Genomic DNA, 20883 nt, shown 5'->3' on the forward strand with positions numbered 1-20883 from the left:
GTACACCACATGTTGACCTTCATCGTCACTATCACGATGCCTATCTGACCCAATCACGAGCGAGAGACCACATGTCTGAGGCCGATGGTTCCCGTGACACTGAATGTACGAAACGTGTGGCAAGCGATTTATCCTAGCTCAATGTTGATCTTTTTGGTGAGGCTGCAGAGTGGAGGGATACATAGATGAGTGAAACGGTGAGATAGAGCATTTGCGATACGACGTGGTCGTGCATAGGAGGTGTCTAATCATGATATTCGCTATAGAGCTATCCGTATCCACACTTGACTACCCGACGACTGACTTCGAGAACATACCACAACCGATGCTAGTACATCGCTAGACCCAGCATTCATAGCTAGATAGCCACTTCACCCTTGAGTACCTGTTTGATCGTCTCATCCACAATTTCCACCGCATTGTATTTCGCGTAGTCCTTTTTTACGGCACCAAGTCTCTCACTATGGTTTGTTAGCTTTATAGCTTGTCGTCCGGCCTTGGAGCAAGAGGAAGAAGAAGAACGTACTGATATGTTGCATTACCCATCATCTTATCAAAAGACTCAGTCAGGAGTTCAGCAGTCACCTGAGGTAAAGCATTGTATATGCCAAAGCCTTTGTAGTTAATGAGAGCTCCAGTATGCAATTTGTCCTGTCCAATTCCAGAGATAATCATAGGCACGCCAGCACGGAGTGATTGTTGAACAGTGCCGTATCCGCCATTCGTAACTAGCACAGTTACCTTGTTTGATGTTAGCAACAATGAACGCAAGCCCCACTTGTGCCACAGGTATACATACGTAAGGCAGAGCCAAGTCCAGAGGAATGAACTTTGCAACTCTAGCATTCTCTGGGATCTCGAAGTCAAGCGTTTCGACATCCGACGTAACCAACGTAGCAATGACGAACACATCATCCCTACCACCGAATGCTTCCAAAGCTGGTTTGATAAGCGCACTCGTATCGAAGACCACACTGCTGGAAGACACAGCAACAATCTTCTTTCCAGCTGCCTTTGCCTCAAGCACATCGTTCCACCACTCCGGGAGCGTGTGGTCTGCGATCCCCACGGACACGGGTGCACCCATGAACTTAAGGTTCGGTCGCCAGTCACTGCGTTCATATTCGAAGGCCGGAACGCCGTATTGAAGAAATATATCTGACCCAGAACTCGCCATCTCGTTAAAGCCTGATACATCTCTCGTCGCATTCATCTGCCGGAGCATGGCATTGGCAGCCTCATTGACAGGAGTATCGATAGGATGATCCCTGTTCTGGGCCTGTTGCGCTTCAAAATGGATCCTCTTACTCTCTGGACTTGTATCTGGGTGCTTTCCCGAACGAAAAGGGAACGTATCGTTACTAGCCGCCACATATGGCGCCAGACCTATAGCAATCGCTGCGTCGGGACGAATGCCAGGTGCGCCGTAGGCGACAGGGTATGAGCCACCGAACGTGAAGTCGAAGATGTAAATCATCTTCTCTTTCTCGCCGTATTGGTCACGGAACTCTTGGAAGGTTCGTTGCAGCGTGCGGTAATGTCTAGGAATGGTCTTGATGAAGATAGCCGTCGTAGCAAAGACTTCGAGCTCGTTGCCTTGCAGACTGACGAATGTTGCTAGGTCTTCGTCGGACAGGATGAAGTTTCCCTGACCTTCGATGGGGATATATGTTGCGCCCATTGCTTCAATAGTGTCTTTGAAGTCTGGCCCAGTGATGAAGTTTACGGGGTAGCCGAGTGAAATGAGACCTTCGGTGATCGTCGTGATCTTTTCCATGTGGCTGAAGGCGGGGGTTGCCGCCATGATGATGGGTGGTTTTCCGGTCGTTGGAGCTTGACGCGTAACACTTGCGGACGGTGTCTGCAACGCTTGAAGAGCATAGTTGTAAAAGTTTGAGAGGTTGCCGAGTTGGAAGTAGAACACCGCAAATAGTAGTGGCACAAGGCCTGCAACGTACAATGACCTTTGCGCCATGATCTTTTTACTGAGAGCTCGATAGCAACCGGCTCATGTGAAAAGAAAACGACTTGAGGAGGGGGAGGGTGTTCAAGATCATGTACACTTGTACGCCTCTTGTTGTCAGCTTACGTCCACAGGTAGCACATCGCGTTGGCAATTAGGCCTCCAGGATATTGGCCGCACTATCTTACTCCATAGAGACCCGCTCAGGCAATCTCTTCAAGAAAGCTACTGCATCCTAAAGTTCAGCCTTGCTGCCGGTGTGAGCGTAGACTTGTTGTCGCATCGCTCTGAGCCAATAAGCAATCCCCGCAACGGCGCGTCATCATCGGTGGGCGTACCAATGCTTCTTAGTTCTTACATCCTTTATCCAAGGAATTGCACGGCCTTTTCCCTACCTAGGCATTGGGTGTCTCAGAACGAGTCGCGTTAGGCGCTGATAGAATTAGACTGAGATATATGGCGGCGCAAATCCTGAGCTGTAAGCAAGTCTGTGCCTAGCCAGAGACGAACATTGATGAGAGTTTCTGGTTTAGCTTTCAAACGACGCGCCTTCCTTCGCGATACGTCCGTGCACGATGAGGTCACTTCATTCATTGGGCAGGAGCGCTCCGAAGATATTGTCAAATACCATGAATTGGTTTCCGATTGAACGGATTCATACATTTATGTAGAGAAATTAAAGCAACGCTATGCAAGTCCCAAAAGTGTCTTCATGACTGGAAAACGCTCGGTCTATAGACTCGCCCGCTCACCCCCAAGTTTCTTCCCTGTAACCCCCGAGAACCACGCATCCAATGCATCACACGTCCCCTTCCCTTCCTCCAGCTTAACGACAACACCGACATACCCGTCCGGCCTGACAACAACGACGCCTCCCCTCTCCTCGTCAAGCCCCATCTTAGCATGTGCCGCAGCCTTCGCATCCGGCACCCTCTGGTCCCAGACGTCGTCCGCATAAACATGGTCAGCATAGCGGTTAAATGGCTGAGGCAACTGCTCATCGATGTGAATACTTGAGCGGGGCTGCGAAAAGACAAGAGCCAGAGAAAGGAAATCGGTATGTGGGTTATGTTTTTCATAGTAGCGATCCTTCTCCTTAAGGTCGCGGTGGAGGAACGTGCTGAAGAAGGATGTTGGGGATGACATCTGTGTTGCTAGGTCTTTGAGTGCTGTTGCGCTCTTGTCCAAGGCACCGCCGAAGATGAACATGCGATAGGAGCCGTTCATGGGAATTTCTTGTTCCAGATGTACGACGTTGGCGTCTACGACACGTGTGACGGTTGCCGGTGTCATGATTCTGCCTGTTCGTTGGGTTGTGCCCTTTTCGTACGACAGGATGAGGGGGTGCTGTGCGGGGTGTTCTGGGCCCCAGTTTACCATGTTGGGTTTATATGCTACGCCATAACCACTGGTGAATTCGCAGCTGGCTTTGAATGTCTTGATGAACTCATTGTCTTCGGCGGCTTCTTTTGCTGATGCACCAGCGACTTCACCAGCTGAGGGTATCCGGGCGGAGAAGAGCTTTGCGTATCGGGCGTCAAAGTCGAGGAGAGTCTCAGCAATGAGTTTGCGTTCGGATTCGTATGTCGACAGAAGGGATCGTGGTGCCCAGCCGCTCTCTACGTGGTGAATTTTCCATGCAAAGTTTACTGCATCTAAGAAGGCTGTGTTCATACCCTGGCCAGCCTTGGGGCTGTGGGTATGGCAGGCATCACCACCCATGAAGACCCGCTCGTCGAGTGTGTAGCGCTCAGCAATACCTTGTCCAATCGGATAGACCGAGTACCATTCCACGCGATCCCAGGAGATGGTGTATGGTTCGAAAATCTTTTTGGCACGCGCTTGAACGTCTTCTGCAGTAGTCTGCTTCCGTGGGTCCCAGTCTTTATCTGTAGAAGATGCGACTTGAATGTACAAGCGGACCATGTTGTTCTCGCGTGGGATGATCATAATGGAGCCGTTGTCTGAGTGGATTGTGCATTTCATCTGCACTGAGATCAGTATTCAGTAGAAAAACAGATTAGTGAATCAAACATACCTTGATGTCTGGAAAGTTCGTTCTGACAACTCCATCCATGACACCCCAAACATGTGCAATAGGATCTTTGTAGATCATCTTGACACCCAGCTGGTCCCTTACAAAACTCCTTGCTCCCTCACCACTGAACAAGTACTTTGCGCGTACAGTCTCCTCCATTGTGCCATCAACATGCGCCAGGTTGACCTCAACAGGATATGTCGGATCCTTGCCATCATTCTTGAACCCCTTGATCGTCCAGGGTCTCTGGATACCACTGCCGTTCTTCTCAATATCCGAAATGAACGTCCGCTCAATCAAGCCCTGGTGGAGAAGCGTAGTAAAAGGGTACCGTGCATCGATGAACTTGGGACAACTAGCCCAAGTACCTGTCCTGTGAATGCCCTTCTGCGCCGGGTCCCAAAAAGCCACCTCGTAAACCTTTGCAGGTTCGTACTCCATAATCTTGCGCTTGAGGCCCATATTCCGGAGTAGATCCAAGGAACGCGGCTGGATTCCGTCCGCCCGTCCAGTGGCGGTCGGTTCCGGTCGATTGTCGATATGCTTGATCTTGTAACCCCATCTCGCCAGGCACGTTGAAAGACAAAGGCCAACAGGTCCTGCGCCAACGATAACGACGTCGTAGTTTTCCACCGCCATTGCTATTACTTCAATCCAGTGGGATTCTCAAGCAGGATATAGATGAGACGGGAGCGAATCCGGGAATACGGAAAGGGCCCCACACTCGATGATCGATGTCAAGGAATACCTTCGCTCTCAGCTGCACCGAGATATTGGTATACCTCTGTTGTATAGGAAAGCAAGGCTAGAAGTGTGTTTAAAAGTTATGAAGTATATTAATCAAACCACTAAAAACAACGACCCCAGCCGACTCTTTAAGAGACGATCAATTGACGACGCCATCAGTCACGGACCAAGGCTAGTGTCGGCCACCATACGGCCGCGTGTAGTCATGGCAAGACAACTCGGGAGTGTAGTGCGCGCCGGCAACGAAATCGGATGCGAGAGAGGCCCAGGGCCTGGGGACTGGTACATGCTTCTAGCGTGGCCGAACAAGCATGCCGTCATGTTGCGGGGAGTGTGACCAGGCGTAGGCGGAACTGCAGCGCGGCATTTTGGTGCCAAGACGACAACAGCGCCTTTCCTTGTCCGGGTCAAGCGTGGCTACATGGGGGTTAGTGGCAATCAATGGACGCGCGCCAAACTCGGAGCAGCCATCCTTGGAGTGATCCTGCGATGATTGTGTGCATCGTGAAAGACTCCACTTTCCGAGTAAATTTACCGCATCTTCTCCCGTAGAGGTTTTGGTCGTCAGCAGGATTCTTGCTTCTTTCTGGCTTTCGTACGAGGTGTTGTGAGCTGCCAATGAGCATGGCGGTAGTAGGTCCGAATGGAGATCTGAATTAAAGATAAGACAACATGTGTAAGAAGAGTACGCTTGCGATTACCGAAGATGCTTTCCGGGTAGTCTTTGTCCTCGATGTAGGCGCAAGACGTCTTAGCTCCTTCTGAAATTATGTTACTATTGATGGAACATGATGCAAGACTGGATACTGAAATATACCGCGAAACCACAAAATTTTTCCGTCGAATATCTGAAATGCGCCGTCAAGTTACCAAAATATACCGTAAGGTTGGGCGTGGTCAGCATCAACATGCAATGCAAGTCTTGATTTGCCTATGTCTTCAGATTCACTCTGCACCGAAACATCACCAAGTGGACGAGCTTGTCCAGATATGAACACATCTGTTCGGTTTTACCATCATCTCAAGTCAAGATCAATCGAATGCATTCCTTGAAGTCACTACCACAGCGCAAGTCGCTTACGACTTGCCCAGGCGAACTTAGCCGTGTATTCGTACAGCCATGTATGTATATATATGTAATAATACCAGAACCCAGACGCCAGCGCCAGACACACAAAGCCGACTAAGCTCTGCATGTGTTCCAAGCCATGCCGCATAAACGCTGAAGCCCAGACACGGCCAAACATGCTCATGATGCGACGATCGCTCAAGTCAATCTTTTGCCTCCACATGCTTCAATCGAAGCCGGGTCCCGGCAATGCCCCGCAAGCTGTTGCAGCATTGTGTGGCAGCCAGCGAGCTCTTCCCGCCTTATCGCTCTCGCTCTCTCTCCAATAGTCTTCGTTCCGAGATAGAAGTGCATCCCTCAAGATACAACCATTTTCTCAAGTTGAGCAGCCATCCTCTCCTCTTCTTTCTTTGCCCTCGCCGCCTCAGTCTCCTTCCTCATAGTCTCCAAATTCCACGCGTCTCCATCGTCCTCATCATCACTATCCGCATCGCTGTCTTGTGCCCAGTCGCCCTTTTCGAACATAGCACGACCAGTGGCATCCTTGAGTTTCTTGGCCTCTTCCTCGGCTTGTTTCTTGTCGATACGTTCTTTCTTCCATTTGGCGAATGTCTCGGGCGTGACCGGTGTGAGATTGCCGGTGAGCTTGTGGCGTTCGGACTCGAGGAAGTCTTCGAGGGTGAGGGTGTTGAGCGGGGAGTTGGCCATCAAGGCCTTCTCGGCGGCGCGCTGTTCCTTGGTCTTGATGACGAAACTAGAAAAGTGTTAGTACAGATGTGCACATGCTGTGTGGCGAAAGAAGCAAAAACACGTACCCAGGTGGTAGAGAGTGCTTGTACATGCACTTGTCGCCTAGAATCCAAGTCAGCGTATATTTCGAATGCATTTTGTTGTTCAAGCTTACCTCCGTTGGGACACACCCAGAACCAACCATACTTCTGATCCTCGATAGCTTGGATGAAGTACTTGCACACTTTATCCGTCGTCGTCTTCGGGTTGCCGTGCTTGCTTAGAACGACCTGTCGCAGCTTGTCTTCATCCCAATCATCCATGTTATCCTTCTTCCGCCGCTCCTCCTCGGCCTCCTTGTCTTCATCTCTGGTGTCGGTGTACAAACTCCTCTTCTCGGTCTTGCGCTCGATATTCAGATCATGGCTAAACTTGCACTTCTTGCCCTTTTCGCAGTTTCCTTTCTTGAAAAACTGGCACAAGACAGTCTTGGGGTCGGTTCCGAAAGGCACCTTTTGGATTTGTACGGGCTTGAAGAGTTCGGCGGTTTCCTTGCGGGCTGCCTCTGCCGCCGCCTTGTCCTTCTCACGCTGCGCCTTCTCTGCCGCCTTGCGCTTCTCGTCAGGCGTGCCTCCCGATGCAGTGGTCGCTTTGAGCTGGGCAATCTGTTTCTGGGCGGCTCCTCCCTTCTTGTTTTTCATACCAAAGGTCTTGTCTACGGCGACCTTCTTCACCTTGGGCTGCTCGCCCTTGCCTTTGGGTGGCATCTTGGCTTAGTGTATATGGGCGGTGTTGAAATGACAGTGGGGAGTGCGTTTTGGGGTGTTCAAACAATCCGGGCGCCCTGGATGGTCGAATTTGGGTGCCTGGCGGGGGATATGGTACCTGCGCTGTGTGTGTCAAAGTGAGAATGACGCTGTGTGGGGTGGAATTTCGAGTGGCGGAGCATGTTGCGCTAGAGCCAGCCCTACCTTCGCCGACATTCCCGAAGCTTCAAGGTGGCCTTCACATGCACCCCAATAGTCAATCACTGCGCATCCAATACCGTCGCGACACTCCCGTCTTTTGACTTCCTCTGTCGCATCTAGCTTCCGTAAGCTCTTGGCAATTTCGTCTCGTCAATTGGATTTACTAACAACTCCGCAGCGCACTCGAAGCATCACACCCTATTACCTAGCTACAACTGACGCGCCGTCACACTCAAGATGATTACCGACAGCCAACTTTACTCGCTCGCGATCTTCCTCGGAAGCGCTGCTATGCTGCTCATCGTTCTATACCATTTCCTCGAGGTCAACTCAGACGATCACAAGGTTGAGGAGAAGCCTAAGGCTGCGGCTGGCAAGGTCAAGGCGTAAGAGTTGTGCTATGTATACGTCTTACTGAAGGACACTTGGGCAAGAATGTTGTTGCATGGGAACGGGCTGTGTGAGGGACCAAGGATATCAATTGCGAATCAGGGAGATGCCCGTCAAATGGGAGCATGGAGTTCTGGCGTACGCAATATGGCGAACTAACCGCTGACGGATTTCAAAATGTTTGAATTAACTAAACTATGGCATATCTGGGCATGGAGAAACATTTCCGACCACCCCTTTGCGCCTTGTTCTTACCATGGGTATACGCGTACTTGTACAGAATTATCAAATGCGCAAGCAAGATGAGCCTCACATCGAATTCTTAGCCCTCAGTCCTCAACATCTACCAGCTCCTCCTCCATTTCATCGGTTTCAATAAAGCCTCGTCGACGCTTATCGTTCGCGAGTGTTACACCTCCACGATCCATCCCGGGTCCACCAATACGCCTCTTAAGAGACACGAGTCTACCATATGCATCGTGGGCTTCTTGCTCCACTGTACGCTTGGGTGGACGTCCGCGACCGCGACCGCTAGCTATAGGTGCTTGTGGCAACATGCTCAGTGCTTCTATGCGTGCGGGGTCGACAGTGATGCGTGGGGTGACCTGTCGTCCTTGTGCATCGCTGAGATATGCCTCAGAATCGTGCGAGTCTGCAATTAAGAGTGTTAGAGTAGATCTTCTCTTCAGTCACAACCATTTCACGCCGCTAACTATCTTCCTTACCAGAGAGACCAGCGGCCGGCCCATCACCAAGCTGCCACGATAGCGGACTAATGTGGGCTTGCTGTATATGATCACGCCAGTTGCTCTCTAGGTCGAAGGAATGCGGCTGATAGCGTTCAATGCTCATGTTCGTCATATGATCGTAGTTGGTGACCTCTTTTCCGCAATCGTCCCACAAGCATTCCAAAGTATTGTTAACTGTCTCCTTGCGATGTACCTTATAAATATGCTTCTGAAGCGTCTCTAAATTATGTAGATCAGCCTGGCAATTTTGCCACTTGCATTTATACGACTGGTATCGTGGAAGACCGTTCGCAACACTTGGTGATCTTGAACTAATCTGAATTGGTTCGTTGCGCAGAGCGCTTGGCTGCGTCGGTTGCTTCTTGCGAGGACCGGTATGACCATTCGTTGACGGTTGAGCTTGCGCAGCAGGAGAGCCATGAATGGCTTTCCGCCATCCAACTGGACGGCCCTTCTTTTTTGGCAGTGGTTTGCCATCAAGTCCATACTCTGTGGCTGACCGGAAAGCTTGATACCCAACGCCAGCGGCACCAGAGGTGGGACGAGGCACACTTGAACTCATAGAAGCGGGACTGCTTGGGCGTTTGGGTGTTGCTGGTGCACCGTCAGGAAAAGAGTGTCGTGGAGGACGACCGCGGCGCTTCTGCTTAAACGGATTGATAGCTTCAGGTAAAGCTTGGGCCTTGTGCGCCCCACCTTCACCGCCAATGGCGTTAGGCGGAGCGCGGGTGCGCGACTCGTCCTCGTCGTCTGAAGCATCCTCTTCATCGTCAGCATCCTCGGTCAAGGCTTGAACACCGTCTTTGAAATATCCTGGCGGAGGTCTTCCTGGGTCGATGACGTCCCATTTGATTGTACTGAGATCTGAATCGAACCCTATTTGTGGTAACGTAGTCCTCAAACCATCTAGATGTTGATTCAAGCTGCGCTCTAACGGATGCCTTCCACAAGCGAGAAGCACGTCTCGTGCTATTGTGGCAGGGTTGTAAGTGTTGCGACGAAGCGCTTTCTTTCTGTCTAATGGCTCAACAAGAGTCACATAACGAAGTTGTTCGGTAGAAGTCTGCATTGGCTGGGGTGCAGGTGATTGAGGCTGATAGGAAGGAGTATTTGCGATGGGAAAGTTTGGTGTAGAAGGCACCTCGTCGACGGCCATAGTGTCTTGGAGACGAGGGTATGGAGATGCGTATGCATCTGAGTTTATCCTCTTTTGCGGCGGCCCCATGTCCTCGTCTTCTGATAACTGAGTCAGGTCGACCAGATCACTCAGATTACGCTTTCGTGCTGCTTCTTCTTTGTTTGCTGGCTTCCTTAGCTCGGATCTGATTGGCACCATCTCCGCGACAGGTGCAGGTGCAGGTGCAGGCGACGCGCTCCCTGGAAAAGACGGGTGAGAGCTTCCATTCGCTGGTGAGGGAGCTGCGGGTGCGTGTTGTGGGCTTGGCGCGACAGAAGTCGCAACGTCCTTCTTCATGACGGCAGGTGGGACCGGTGGTCTCTGGACAGGAACTGGTGCAGGCTGTGCAGATTTGCGGGATACTGAATTCACATCTGGTACCGCTGTAAGTAAGCTCTTCGCGAAGACAGCGCGGTCTAGCTTCAAACCCATCTTCTCTAGTTGTTCGCATAGTTCGATGTAAGAAGGGTTGCTGTTCAATAGACTCAATATCTGGCCAGGTTCGACTTGGTGGGCGACATTCAGAGTGTTGAGATATGCCGCTGCTGCGCTCGCCAGATGAGCCTTCTTCTCAGGCGGCCAGACCGTGTTGCCAGTTGGTCGAGTGATACTGCTGTTTGGCTGTACTTGTTTGATAGGGACAGCTTGAGCTATGGCAGGAGTCGCTGGCTTTGAGGTACTCGCATTCACCTTTTGCTTGGGTGTCGCCTTTTTATTCGAGTTCGTGACTTGTGGAGCGGAGGCTTGAGAAACTTGTACCGGTTGCAGAGTGGCAGATTGAGGTGCGGGCCTATCGTCCACGGTAGGAGATCTGGGCGCTCTCGCCCTACGTTCTTCTTCCCAGATTTTGGCTAGAAGTGCTGGGTCTTTACTATTCAGCTCTCTCATCTTAGCCATCATTGCTCGAATCTCACTCTCCAGTGCTTCAGCAGGGCCACCGGAGTCGCTAGACGTCGCAGGTGCCGCTTCCGGAGCACCCGCTTGCTGCTCTTGGGCTTTCTTTCCTTTCGACTTTGGCTGTGACTGGCGTAATCTGGCCTCCTCTTTCTTTTGCTCCTCTACTTGACGCGCCTCCTCCGCAATCTTCTCTTCTTCTGCACGTGCTGCATCTTCAATCACCTTTTGTGCGGCCTGCTTCCGCTGGTATTCTGGCCATGGATCGTAAACTGCCATTGGGTCCACTGTGGTAGTGCCCTGGACACTGTGAGTGTCTGCCATGCTAGCAGACAGTGCAGGCGCAGGAGGCGCAATCGCGGAAGGCATTTGCGCCTTGCCGTAGTTATAAGCCGTCGATAGTGTGGCGTTCTGAGAGTTACGCGAGGTTTCCACACCGGCAGGTTGTCGAGCGCTGTAGTCGTCATACTGTTGGCTCGTTGTAGCAGACATACCCGCGCTTCGCGTATTACTAACAGGCGCGGTGTTGTACTGAGGTTGGGCTGGGCTGGCAGTTCGCTGTTGTTGCGAATTATATATCGTTTGGGTTCTCTGCGAAGGGTAACCTGCCACATTGGCTGGTGATGGTAAACCCCGAGTTGCTGGCTGCGCGCGGTTGTTGTTGACACTGTGTGGTCGCGCTTGCGATTGCTCGTAGACGGCATGGGGTTGTTGCGCCTGCACTAGGGGCGAGTGCGAGCTGCCGGCGGCATAGCGGCTGGTGTGCGAGGAGGCGGTGTTGATCGCGGTGGTTCCGGGTTGGGCGTTCGTAGGCGCAGCGTTATTCGTATACGGCGTCGAGTTACTCATACTACGCAGGACTTCGGCGGCGCCTCTAGTTGTCTCTCGTGTCCCTCCATAGTTGCTATTACCCCATTGGTTATCTTGTGCCGTGCCGTATCCACTATTGTGATTCGCATACGATTGAGGCTCATAGGACATATAGTCCTGTGCCTGAGTCGTCGGTGGCTGTTTGTACTGGTGGGCGGGTTGCGCGATATTGTTCGCGGCAGATGCTGTATGATATGCTGCGTATTGTTGCGCCGAACTTTGTTGATACGAGTGGCTGTACGGCTTGTAGTTGTTCGAGGACATGTTGGCGTCTGCTAAAAGCCTGGAGGCCTTTCTGCAGCCTTTACACGGGTGGGGTTGGACAACTGCATGGAGACTGTGGTTCGCGTGAAGGAGCGGGAGATGTCTTGGGCGCGGGGTCTTGGTTGGGTATAGATGGTGATAGTTCAACACTCTGAAATCTTATACACCGACTAGACGACTGCGCGCAACATATGCGCCGTCGTTCGAGAAATCAGTTTTAGCGACGCGTCCTGCATGACGTCTCGGCGAATGCGGTCCACGATGCGGACGCGACTTCCTGGCCGGACCTTTCGGAATCGGCAAAACACTTCTTCCGACCACGCTAGCGAAGCGAACCCGCCCCAGCAAAGGCACATCTCACAACTCCAATTTTTGCGATCGCGACACGAACTTTGTCTACTAACCCGACAACCCGCCAATTCCACAGCAAAAATGACCAAGGTCCAGTCAATGGTCGCGAGCTCTCGCCGCAAATCGCGAAAGGCACACTTCAGTGCGCCGAGTAGTGTGCGTCGGGTCATCATGAGCGTATGAAGAGACTTGGAACATTGCAGGAGACATGTTCTAACAACCTTCAGGCGCCTTTGAGTAAGGAGCTCCGCGAGAAGCACGGAGTGCGCAGCATTCCCATCCGCAAGGACGTGAGTATCCAGATCTTCTCCCCAGTGCTATCGTGTGCTGACTTTTCCCAGGACGAGATCACCGTTGTCCGCGGCTCCAACAAGGGACGTGAGGGCAAGGTCTCCTCCGTCTACCGCCTCAAGTACTGCCTCCACGTCAACGGCAGTGCGTACCCCTCTATCCTCACATATCGACAGGTATACTAAGTCACAACACAGTCGTCCGCGAGAAGAGCAACGGCCAGTCCGTTCCCATCCCCATCGCTCCCTCCAAGGTCGTCATCACCAAGCTCAAGCTCGACAAGGACCGTGAGCAAATCCTGGAGCGCAAGAGCGCCGGCCGCGAGGAGAAGAAGAAGCAGAGGGAGGCATAAGCGTATCAACGCTTTCCTTGGTTGACGACACACACCACGACGATGAGGGACATCGACACGAGCATCCCCGTCCGTAGTGGATGAAATGCATATCATGGGTTCACGGTCTGGGCATGCGATACGCGCATGGAAAAGCAGGGCGTTATACCGGCTTCTAGCTCGAACAATGGACTTGCCGTCATGCGGCCCCGTCGAAGTTTTCTGTTCGAAATGATACCACGATGGATTGGAGTTTGGCAACGAATGAGATTTGTTACTCCAGCCGTCGCCGTGATACCATGCACGTGAGGTCCTTTTTGCCCACGCTAGAATATCTACTCACCAACCCCATTAATGGTTGAAGTGAGCTATACGACTAGCGGAGAATAATGCCAGACGACAATAGTCGTTGCTCGCCTGCAGACCGTCTTCGAGATTCTTCGATGAAGGAGATGGTTTGATGGTGAGACACATTCCCATACTTACACAACCAGTTTGTCTACATGATGTAGTACAGCTGTCACATCGAATGCCTGGCCTTGGACCAGGCTGTACCTATGTTTGACGAACTGTAGCGTACCGCACAATTGCGATGCCTTCATGGTGGTTTTTCCGTGTGACCATGCCCATGGGTTCACGATTCCTTGAGATCCCGACTCCCGGGTTGTCGGAACCGTCTAGACGTTCAATCACGACTACGGAGCCGTAGTCACAAGAGCTTAGTATAAGCTCTCGACCTGTCTCTTGAAGAGGATTCAGCTATTATGTAGCAATACAATCTATATGTACCCAGTCTTCGTTAGCCTCTTCCTTTTTTGCTTTTCCTACAACTTCAACCGTAGCTTGACCCATTCTGGACCCTCCACTGGTTCCTTCGTGCCATCAACCTACATCTCTAGTGTATCCGACAGACCCGTGGTGGCGTGGCTCACACTTGCTATTGTTTCGGCTACTGCATATCGCCACTGCTGTCGTGTACCTACTTCGCGTTGAAGCGAAGGACGACCAAGTGGAGGGGAAGGGTCGACGTCTGCGGGACTAATCGATAAGACTTCGCGACGGTGTTGAGTCCGTGTTTGACGTTACCGGCTACTGCGAGGTGTGGGGACGAATCGGAGGGTGGAGAGAGGAAGACAGATATCGTGCTAGCAAATGGTGGCTGGGGGCTGGATTGAAGTAGCGGATACGTGGCAGGTGGATTAGAAAAGGCATGCAAGTTGAAGACGAAGGATGGATACTACAACCGCTGGGAGAGCCGGCTCCGTGTGGTTGGGTAGGTCGTTACACGTTTCCCGTCATGGAATACGTATTCCAAATGCTAAAAATGTTGATTCAAGACAAGAATAGTCGTCACAGTTCAAACTGTTTACAGCGATCGGAAAATGCGTGATGATTGTGTTTACGATGTGCTATGTTTGGACACGAAGACTAGTTGCAGAATGTGGGTAATATTCGTATTGGACAGCGATGCTACTTGAAGTACAATATGCTCATGTTTTATCTGATACGATACGTCCTATTGCAAACACGAATACAAACAGCATGGGAAACGAGTTTGTCTCTGTTCAAGTTTCTGGTAATAACTGTATCTATATTTTTCTCGATCGATACCAAAGAATTAGTCATTCTTTTGAAATGCACCCTATATCTAAGATGTAATCTGAAGTTGCACGATGTACAATTTTCTGAAGTACCTGGAGAAGCAATATAGCTAATACATTTATGGTGTGATATAGCTGCACGAGGTACAGCACAGAAGAAAAGAGTTTACTCGTAACCGACACGACACAAGAAGAAACCATGACTGTTCGATAGCCGTCTTGCACCCAAGCGAAAGAAGCACATAGGAATTGAGGTTTGTAATTATAGATCGAGAATACGCATGTCAGGTCAGCACTGGAGGTGGCGCGGTACACAAATCCTACGCTTCCTGCTAATCTGACATATCGTAGATCTTAGTACTCATGCAGGTAAATGGTGCAGATATCTAAGATGCAAGTGCATGTACAACATAGGCGCGGTGTCCCCGAACAGGCCCATGTCAAGGCAATGTTGATGGTGTGTAAGTGCCGAAAGGTGCAAAGCGTAACCCGGCACTTTGATCGTGCGCAGAATTGATTCGCTCCGTATAGAGAGGAAATCATAACCATTTATATGATGAGACCACTTCGCGATCGAGATAAGTTTACTGACCAGCATACATGCGACAATGTGTAATGAGGTTTGTCCTAAGATTGCGAGTACCCGCGATAACAGTTCCTCGTCTCGTGGTACCAGTTCGTTTGAGAAAGCAAGTTCCCTCAAACGAAACGTAGCCGAACATAGATCGAACGCTGCGGTCCGCGACTTTGCTTGTTCCCACGAGGGTCCTAACGTCTCGATGCTTTTTTGTATGGCCCGACGTGACGGATGTGACAGCTGCAAGTGCCGTTCGCTTGCCGTTCAGTCCAATCTCCGATACATGGGAATCTGCGCACGCATGACAACCGATAGAGAGCTTCATGCCCGGACACGTGTGTTTCCTCAGACATAAAGACGCATGACGAAACATGCCGGCTCAGTTGAGTGACAACGAACTAATTAGCAGGCGTACCGCTGCGAAACAGAATATCGCGTGTTGGCAGCGGATATAGTGTTTCGCATAGCGAACATGTGGGTAGGGACAAGCCGTGTTGCTCAAACACTCGGAATCCTGTCTACGCCGTAGACTTTCCCTTGAAGCCCAAGGCACCAGAATAAACACATGGAAGAGTTTAGACAGGACGCCTGGGGGCTGAGTAACGTGGCAAAGCAAGTCCTAAGATCTGACTAGAAACTTGACACTGTGTGGGACCGGGATTGCCTGGTGTGTTGTTAGCTGCCAGAGAGTTGTTTTGCCGTCAGTTCACGAGTTCGAAGGAATGTCGTTTGCAGCTTGCATGAAATTGATGACGGCCAACCGCATCCTATGCCTTCCTAGTACGTAGCCGGATATTGCTGTCTCAACTCAGTGCTGTTGGCGGGGTAGGCAGCCAAATGGTTAATAAGGATGTGCGCAGCGCCACCAACGTGGTCACGGTTAAGGTTGGCTGCTGCATAGAGAGCAATTTTAGTAGCATTCAGAAGATTTCGTGATCGCTGGTGATTTCATAGACAACAATAGATCGTTGGTGTTGGAGCCATCGTATTGCGCTTACGACGTAAAGCGCGTGGTTAGCAGCTGGCGTGTTCCTAGCTGAGTCAGGTCATGCACGTCCATGAGAAGGGCCGTGGATTCTGTTTCAGGTGTCCGCTAGAGGGTCTATCGTATGCCTCCACCCATCACGAAGCCGCCCACCTGAGCGCGCGCCTCTCATACTTTTTATTGCCATCATGCCATCACACTCAATATGTTCGAATCGTCGTCACCGAGATGTGATGAGATGTGTGACGATAGTGGGCGATAGCAGCAAACGGCGACTCGTTGTGCGCAAACCCCACAGGAAGCTAGGAGCGAGCACAAGGTGCACAGCATGCCCAGCGCCGCCAAACTGTTCGCCATAGCTTCCGGGGACACTGTCCGAACGCGCACTATCGATAGGTACTACTATGCGTGCATGCATATACGGCTGCACACGTTTTTAGGCATATGTACGAGTGCCAGCAATGCGGTCGAGTCTACGGAGCCTTTTTTTTGTAAGTCGCTCTACTCCGGAGCATATGGTCCCATGGCGGAATGGCGCGCGACAGGCGAGCAGGAAGAGGCAAGGAGAGAGGCGGTATGTCTTGATTCGTGAAGTGGTCGTAGGAGCGGAAATGATCAGAACCCTTGTTATGGAAGTTTCATGCGCGAAGAACGTGGGATGCACAATGAGCGACAAGATCGGCACAGCAGCGACTATTGAGGCTGGCTTGATGCCATGATTTAGTTGACTTGACTGCTGTAGAGCGGCGGTCAATAGCGTCGGGTACTGCTGGCCGTTGACCCCGCAACTCTCAACATCCTCACGGTGCAGACTCTGCTGGTGCTGCAATGGCAAAGAAAGCCAGGGACATGTTCCGACACTGGGGCTGTTTCCTCGCTGCAAGCATGTGTCTTGGCTAAAATGAACGCTAAATATTCTTGGTTAAGACCAGGGGCACTGGCGAATAACGACGACAGCTGCGCAACGTCATTGGTTTGTCTCACCATTTACCCCTGACAGTCTTCGTGTGCATGGTCACACCCTCGCTCGTGCCGTCGCCGCTTAGGCCATTTGGGAGATGCCCAAGCCCGCCCGAGTGCTGCCCTTGCACGACCGTGAGCGTGAACGGACCCTCGCAGCGGCCGGTTGGACGTCTCCCTCTCGCTCAGGCTGACCTGTCTCTCCCCAGCTTCAGCCTCCGTGCCTGAACAGCCTCACCTAGACGGCTTTCCATCTCGACTCCCGCACACCGCTGAGCTGTGCTGCCTCTCATTTCGCCCTACCCTTCGTACACCTCTACGCCTCTTTGAGAGAGGGTTGCCCCGTCGCTCCCTGTGCACCCGTCGAATCGTTCCATCTGACATCGCCATATCGAACACACTGTCGCGCTCGGTCCCGGCATCTGTTTTGGCTTCGAGTACGTTCGACACGACCATTACTTGCTGGGCCACACTAACACTGGGTTGCGCTACAGTCCCTCTTGCGCTTCTCATCACGAGCGAGTTCCATCTTTCAACCGTCGCATTCGCCTTCCAACTAATAATCCTTGGACCTCACACCTAGTCATGCCAAGTCGAGTGGAATCATAATCAGTCTATTGCTTTACGTCTCGAGTCGAGAATAAACTCACATCACGTTCGCTATATCACCGGATCGTCATACGACCAACACAATCATGTCGCTGCCAAAGCCTATTTACCCGCTCAGTGAGCACTGCTCAATCATCTACGATAAGACGCTTTACGTATACTCGCCATCTGGATTTCAGTCGCTGAAGCTTGAAGAGGGGGCAGAATGGAAGGCGTTGCCTATGGACATATCGCTCACCGGAGCACAATGCGTCAAAGCAGCACCCAAGGGAGATGCCCAGGCGGCTAAGCTGTTCATTGTTGGAGGTCGCGTCAACGAGACGGCTTCAACGTGGAATTACCCTGGACTGATGCACTACACATTCTCCACGAAGAAGTGGGACTGGCAACGGTCAGAAAGCTGGAACACGCAAAATCGCGTAAACCATGGAGCCGTTTACCTCGAAGAATCCAAGGAAATCCTCGTGTATTCAGGCTCGCAAACAGACGGAGACAACGGCCCATCGTCTGAGTCGTTTGTCTTCTCTACTGTCGAACCTTACTCCGTCTCAAGTTCGCCGTCGGGTGGCGCGCCTCCTTCTGTGAACCCCATGCTTATGAACTCGGATGCGAGCACTGCACTACTAGTCGGTGGTGGCGCGACCAACACGGCGGTATGGAAGTTCAGCAAGGCGTCGGGATGGCAAGACCTCGGCGTCACTCTCACAGAACCCATCGCCAATGAAGACGCCGTCAAGTGCTCAGTAGTCACCAGCAAAAACGACAAGAGGGTCGCTCTGCAGAAGTTTGACATGAGTGCAGTACCAAACGCCGTGGAGCGAATTCTATTGATCAACAAGGATGGCTCGCCCGCAGCCCCGGGAACCCTCGCTGGAGGGGATAAGAAGGGGGGAAAGGTGAAGCGAGTTACCTTGGACGACTGGTCGTCGTATAACGAGACATACGCACCGAAAACATCACGAACTGGCTACTCGTTAGCACAAGGGGATGATGGCACTACCGTCGCCAGTGGAGGTAACGCTGATGAACCCATCGCTATCTTCGAAGCGCAGGAGAACTCATGGATGAATGCGACAGCATTGTTTGCTGGACAAGATGTCCTAGTAAACTCCGTATCGTCCTCCAGTGCGTCATCGACGCCAACCCCAACAGCATCCATATCAGCCACTCCAAGTGCTAGTACGACCGGGGAAGCCGCCGCACCTGCGGGTCCTCCTAGCAATAAGGGAAAGATGCTGACCGTACTTGGAGCCACACTTGGTACGATCTTTGGCATTGCGTTCATCCTAATCCTGATTCTGTTCTGTCTCAAGTACAGGAAGAACAAGAGCAAGCAGAATCCAGGTTACGTCGAGAAGAATGACCGGATGAGCTTTGCCGACCGTGGTGCCGCTTTCATGAAGGAGGCTGGCGGATCTGTCGTCACTTACCAACCCAAACACAACAACGACTCACTAACATCGCTTGCCATCATCCAAGGACGAGGTGGTGGTCACAAGAAGAACGTCGCGAGTGACGCCAGCACAGCAGGACTAGTCAAGAAGAGCAGCCCACTAGGCTACTCTGATGGCTACAATGAGCCCTACGAGCTTGCCAAGTTCGACCTGAAGCCGGAGCCTGTTGAGCCCATGGTTCGCCAGAACTCCAGTCGGAACGCTAAACCTGCACCAAGAGCTCGCAGCTCAGGCTGGAGTAGGTACTTCGCGAACAACGAAGCTACGAACCTTGCTAGTGCACCACCTGCTGACCGATCGACCTTCGCGTCGGACCGAACAAGCACCGGTAGTCAGTCACAGTACACAAACTCACGCATGTACAGCTCACGACCATCACAACACATTGCTCCATTGGAGATCCCCAAGTTCAATGATGGCCAGCGTCTGAGCCGAGTGGCGAGCGGAAGTCCGACGCTTGGAACCCCCACTAGCAGTCTGCCCGGCCTACCACATCAAGTTCAACCCATGCAAGCTGAGCTCGCCCGTGCGAACTCCAACGCTAGCTCAGTATCTGCTCTCAGTCACGACGATCGTCATTACCTACGTGATCCAGTAGAGAGCTGGACCCCAATGGGTGATGACCATCGCACCAGCAGTCAGTACACTGGTAGCATGGTCATTGATCCTAACAACAAGTTCCATGGCACCAGCTCATACTATCCCGATGGCACAGAGTCGTTCTATCCCAAGAGCAACTTCAGCTCCTTCTACCCCGGACAAGGCGACAACTCACCAACTGTTCCTGACATGCGAGACAGCACGTTCACCATGTTCCCGTCTGGCAACGCGCCTCCAGCACCGAAAGACGAGATGCCCAAGAGCAAGTTCAGCTCGATGTATCCTGCGCCGCCACGTCTCGGTCTTCCACAAGATCGTGAGAGCACCGCAACGGTGTTCCCAGGTGGCCCAGGTGGCGCACAAGGAGGACAGGTTGAGCAGGCATTGCCGAGCCCGAAGTTCAACTCTTTCTACCCACCACCAAGAGTTGGACACGAAAGCTCAGCAACCTTGTTCCCGGGTCCTGGCCCCAATCAGCAACCGAACGCGAAGGAGCAATCGGACATGTCATGGCTGAACCTCGGTCAAAGCCGTTAAGTTCTTTACTTCAATGTAGCCCGTCATCACGCCTATAATGAGCCCATGCTCCAAGCAATCTTTATCCACCGTCCTCATCTCCCAATACACATCCTCCACCCTCTCGAAAAGTAGCATCATTCCAGCGAACGCATACCTCTGTACAGCAGATCTTTCTTTCTCGAGCATAGCATTCATCAGCGCCGGGCGTCTTTTCCCAAATCCCTTGTTACCAAACACGAAGCGTTGTCGAGCTTCGCATTCAGTCGCTACAGATACCCGACGCCAACCTCACCACAGCGCGTCAACCATCCCCCAACTACCAACCCCGCCGATCACCAACCTCTCTCCTCTCGAAACGGAAGAGTCTCAGTTGTAAATAGAACACTCTTACCCCACAAATTCCTTTCTTTTCTCATACACTCTTTTCTTTTTCCTCGTTTCCTGATATCTCTTTTACTTTTCAACTTGGTCTGTGTCCAAAGTTACCTTTTGGATGCAGCATCATCTTGATCCTGTTGTTATTGTTGGCTGTTGTGTTATCGCAGATCTACGGATCTGGATATCTTTGTTTTTCAATGGCGTCGTCGTGCAAGATGGAAAGATCTCCTCCTGTCTTGTTCTCTGTTGTTGAAGGTCGCTCGAGTGTGAGTGAGATGGGAAGGTAGTAGCTTAGCTTGTTCCGAATGTTTCGCATGCAGTGCGAGGGTTACGTCTATTGTTGACGTAGTGGCTGACTCGAGGAATTGG

The 20883-nt window shown here is 51.8% G+C and overlaps 6 protein-coding genes across 6 annotated transcripts; 2 read left to right on the forward strand and 4 right to left on the reverse strand.

The window, feature by feature from the left end:
* Positions 1 to 358: 358 nt before the first annotated feature.
* J4E82_004513 (uncharacterized protein) lies at positions 359 to 1975 on the reverse strand (the record flags this gene model as incomplete). Its single annotated transcript, XM_051730790.1, has 3 exons — positions 359 to 461; positions 527 to 741; positions 800 to 1975. 3 exons carry the CDS (start codon positions 1973 to 1975, stop codon positions 359 to 361), a joined length of 1494 nt encoding a protein of 497 aa, XP_051589546.1.
* A 720-nt stretch (positions 1976 to 2695) lies between these two features.
* J4E82_004514 (uncharacterized protein) lies at positions 2696 to 4640 on the reverse strand (the record flags this gene model as incomplete). The annotated part of the gene is made up of 2 exons (XM_051730791.1): positions 2696 to 3949; positions 4002 to 4640. 2 exons carry the CDS (start codon positions 4638 to 4640, stop codon positions 2696 to 2698), a joined length of 1893 nt encoding a protein of 630 aa, XP_051589547.1.
* Positions 4641 to 6174: 1534 nt separating this feature from the next.
* J4E82_004515 (uncharacterized protein) lies at positions 6175 to 7313 on the reverse strand (the record flags this gene model as incomplete). The annotated part of the gene is made up of 3 exons (XM_051730792.1): positions 6175 to 6571; positions 6633 to 6669; positions 6722 to 7313. The coding sequence occupies 3 exons, from the start codon at positions 7311 to 7313 to the stop codon at positions 6175 to 6177; spliced, it is 1026 nt and encodes a 341-aa protein (XP_051589548.1).
* A 920-nt stretch (positions 7314 to 8233) lies between these two features.
* J4E82_004516 (uncharacterized protein) lies at positions 8234 to 11858 on the reverse strand (the record flags this gene model as incomplete). The annotated part of the gene is made up of 2 exons (XM_051730793.1): positions 8234 to 8556; positions 8618 to 11858. 2 exons carry the CDS (start codon positions 11856 to 11858, stop codon positions 8234 to 8236), a joined length of 3564 nt encoding a protein of 1187 aa, XP_051589549.1.
* Positions 11859 to 12290: 432 nt separating this feature from the next.
* Positions 12291 to 12852, forward strand: RPL26 (60S ribosomal protein L26; the record flags this gene model as incomplete). Its single annotated transcript, XM_051730794.1, has 4 exons — positions 12291 to 12386; positions 12437 to 12499; positions 12551 to 12644; positions 12698 to 12852. 4 exons carry the CDS (start codon positions 12291 to 12293, stop codon positions 12850 to 12852), a joined length of 408 nt encoding a protein of 135 aa, XP_051589550.1.
* A 4797-nt stretch (positions 12853 to 17649) lies between these two features.
* Positions 17650 to 20154, forward strand: J4E82_004518 (uncharacterized protein; the record flags this gene model as incomplete). The annotated part of the gene is made up of 1 exon (XM_051730795.1): positions 17650 to 20154. The coding sequence occupies one exon, from the start codon at positions 17650 to 17652 to the stop codon at positions 20152 to 20154; it is 2505 nt and encodes an 834-aa protein (XP_051589551.1).
* Between the last annotated feature and the right edge of the window lie 729 nt (positions 20155 to 20883).

This window comes from Alternaria postmessia, assembly GCF_024291825.1.
Source record: "Alternaria postmessia strain BMP 2775 chromosome Unknown scaffold_21, whole genome shotgun sequence".
NCBI classification, from domain to species: domain Eukaryota; kingdom Fungi; phylum Ascomycota; class Dothideomycetes; order Pleosporales; family Pleosporaceae; genus Alternaria; species Alternaria postmessia.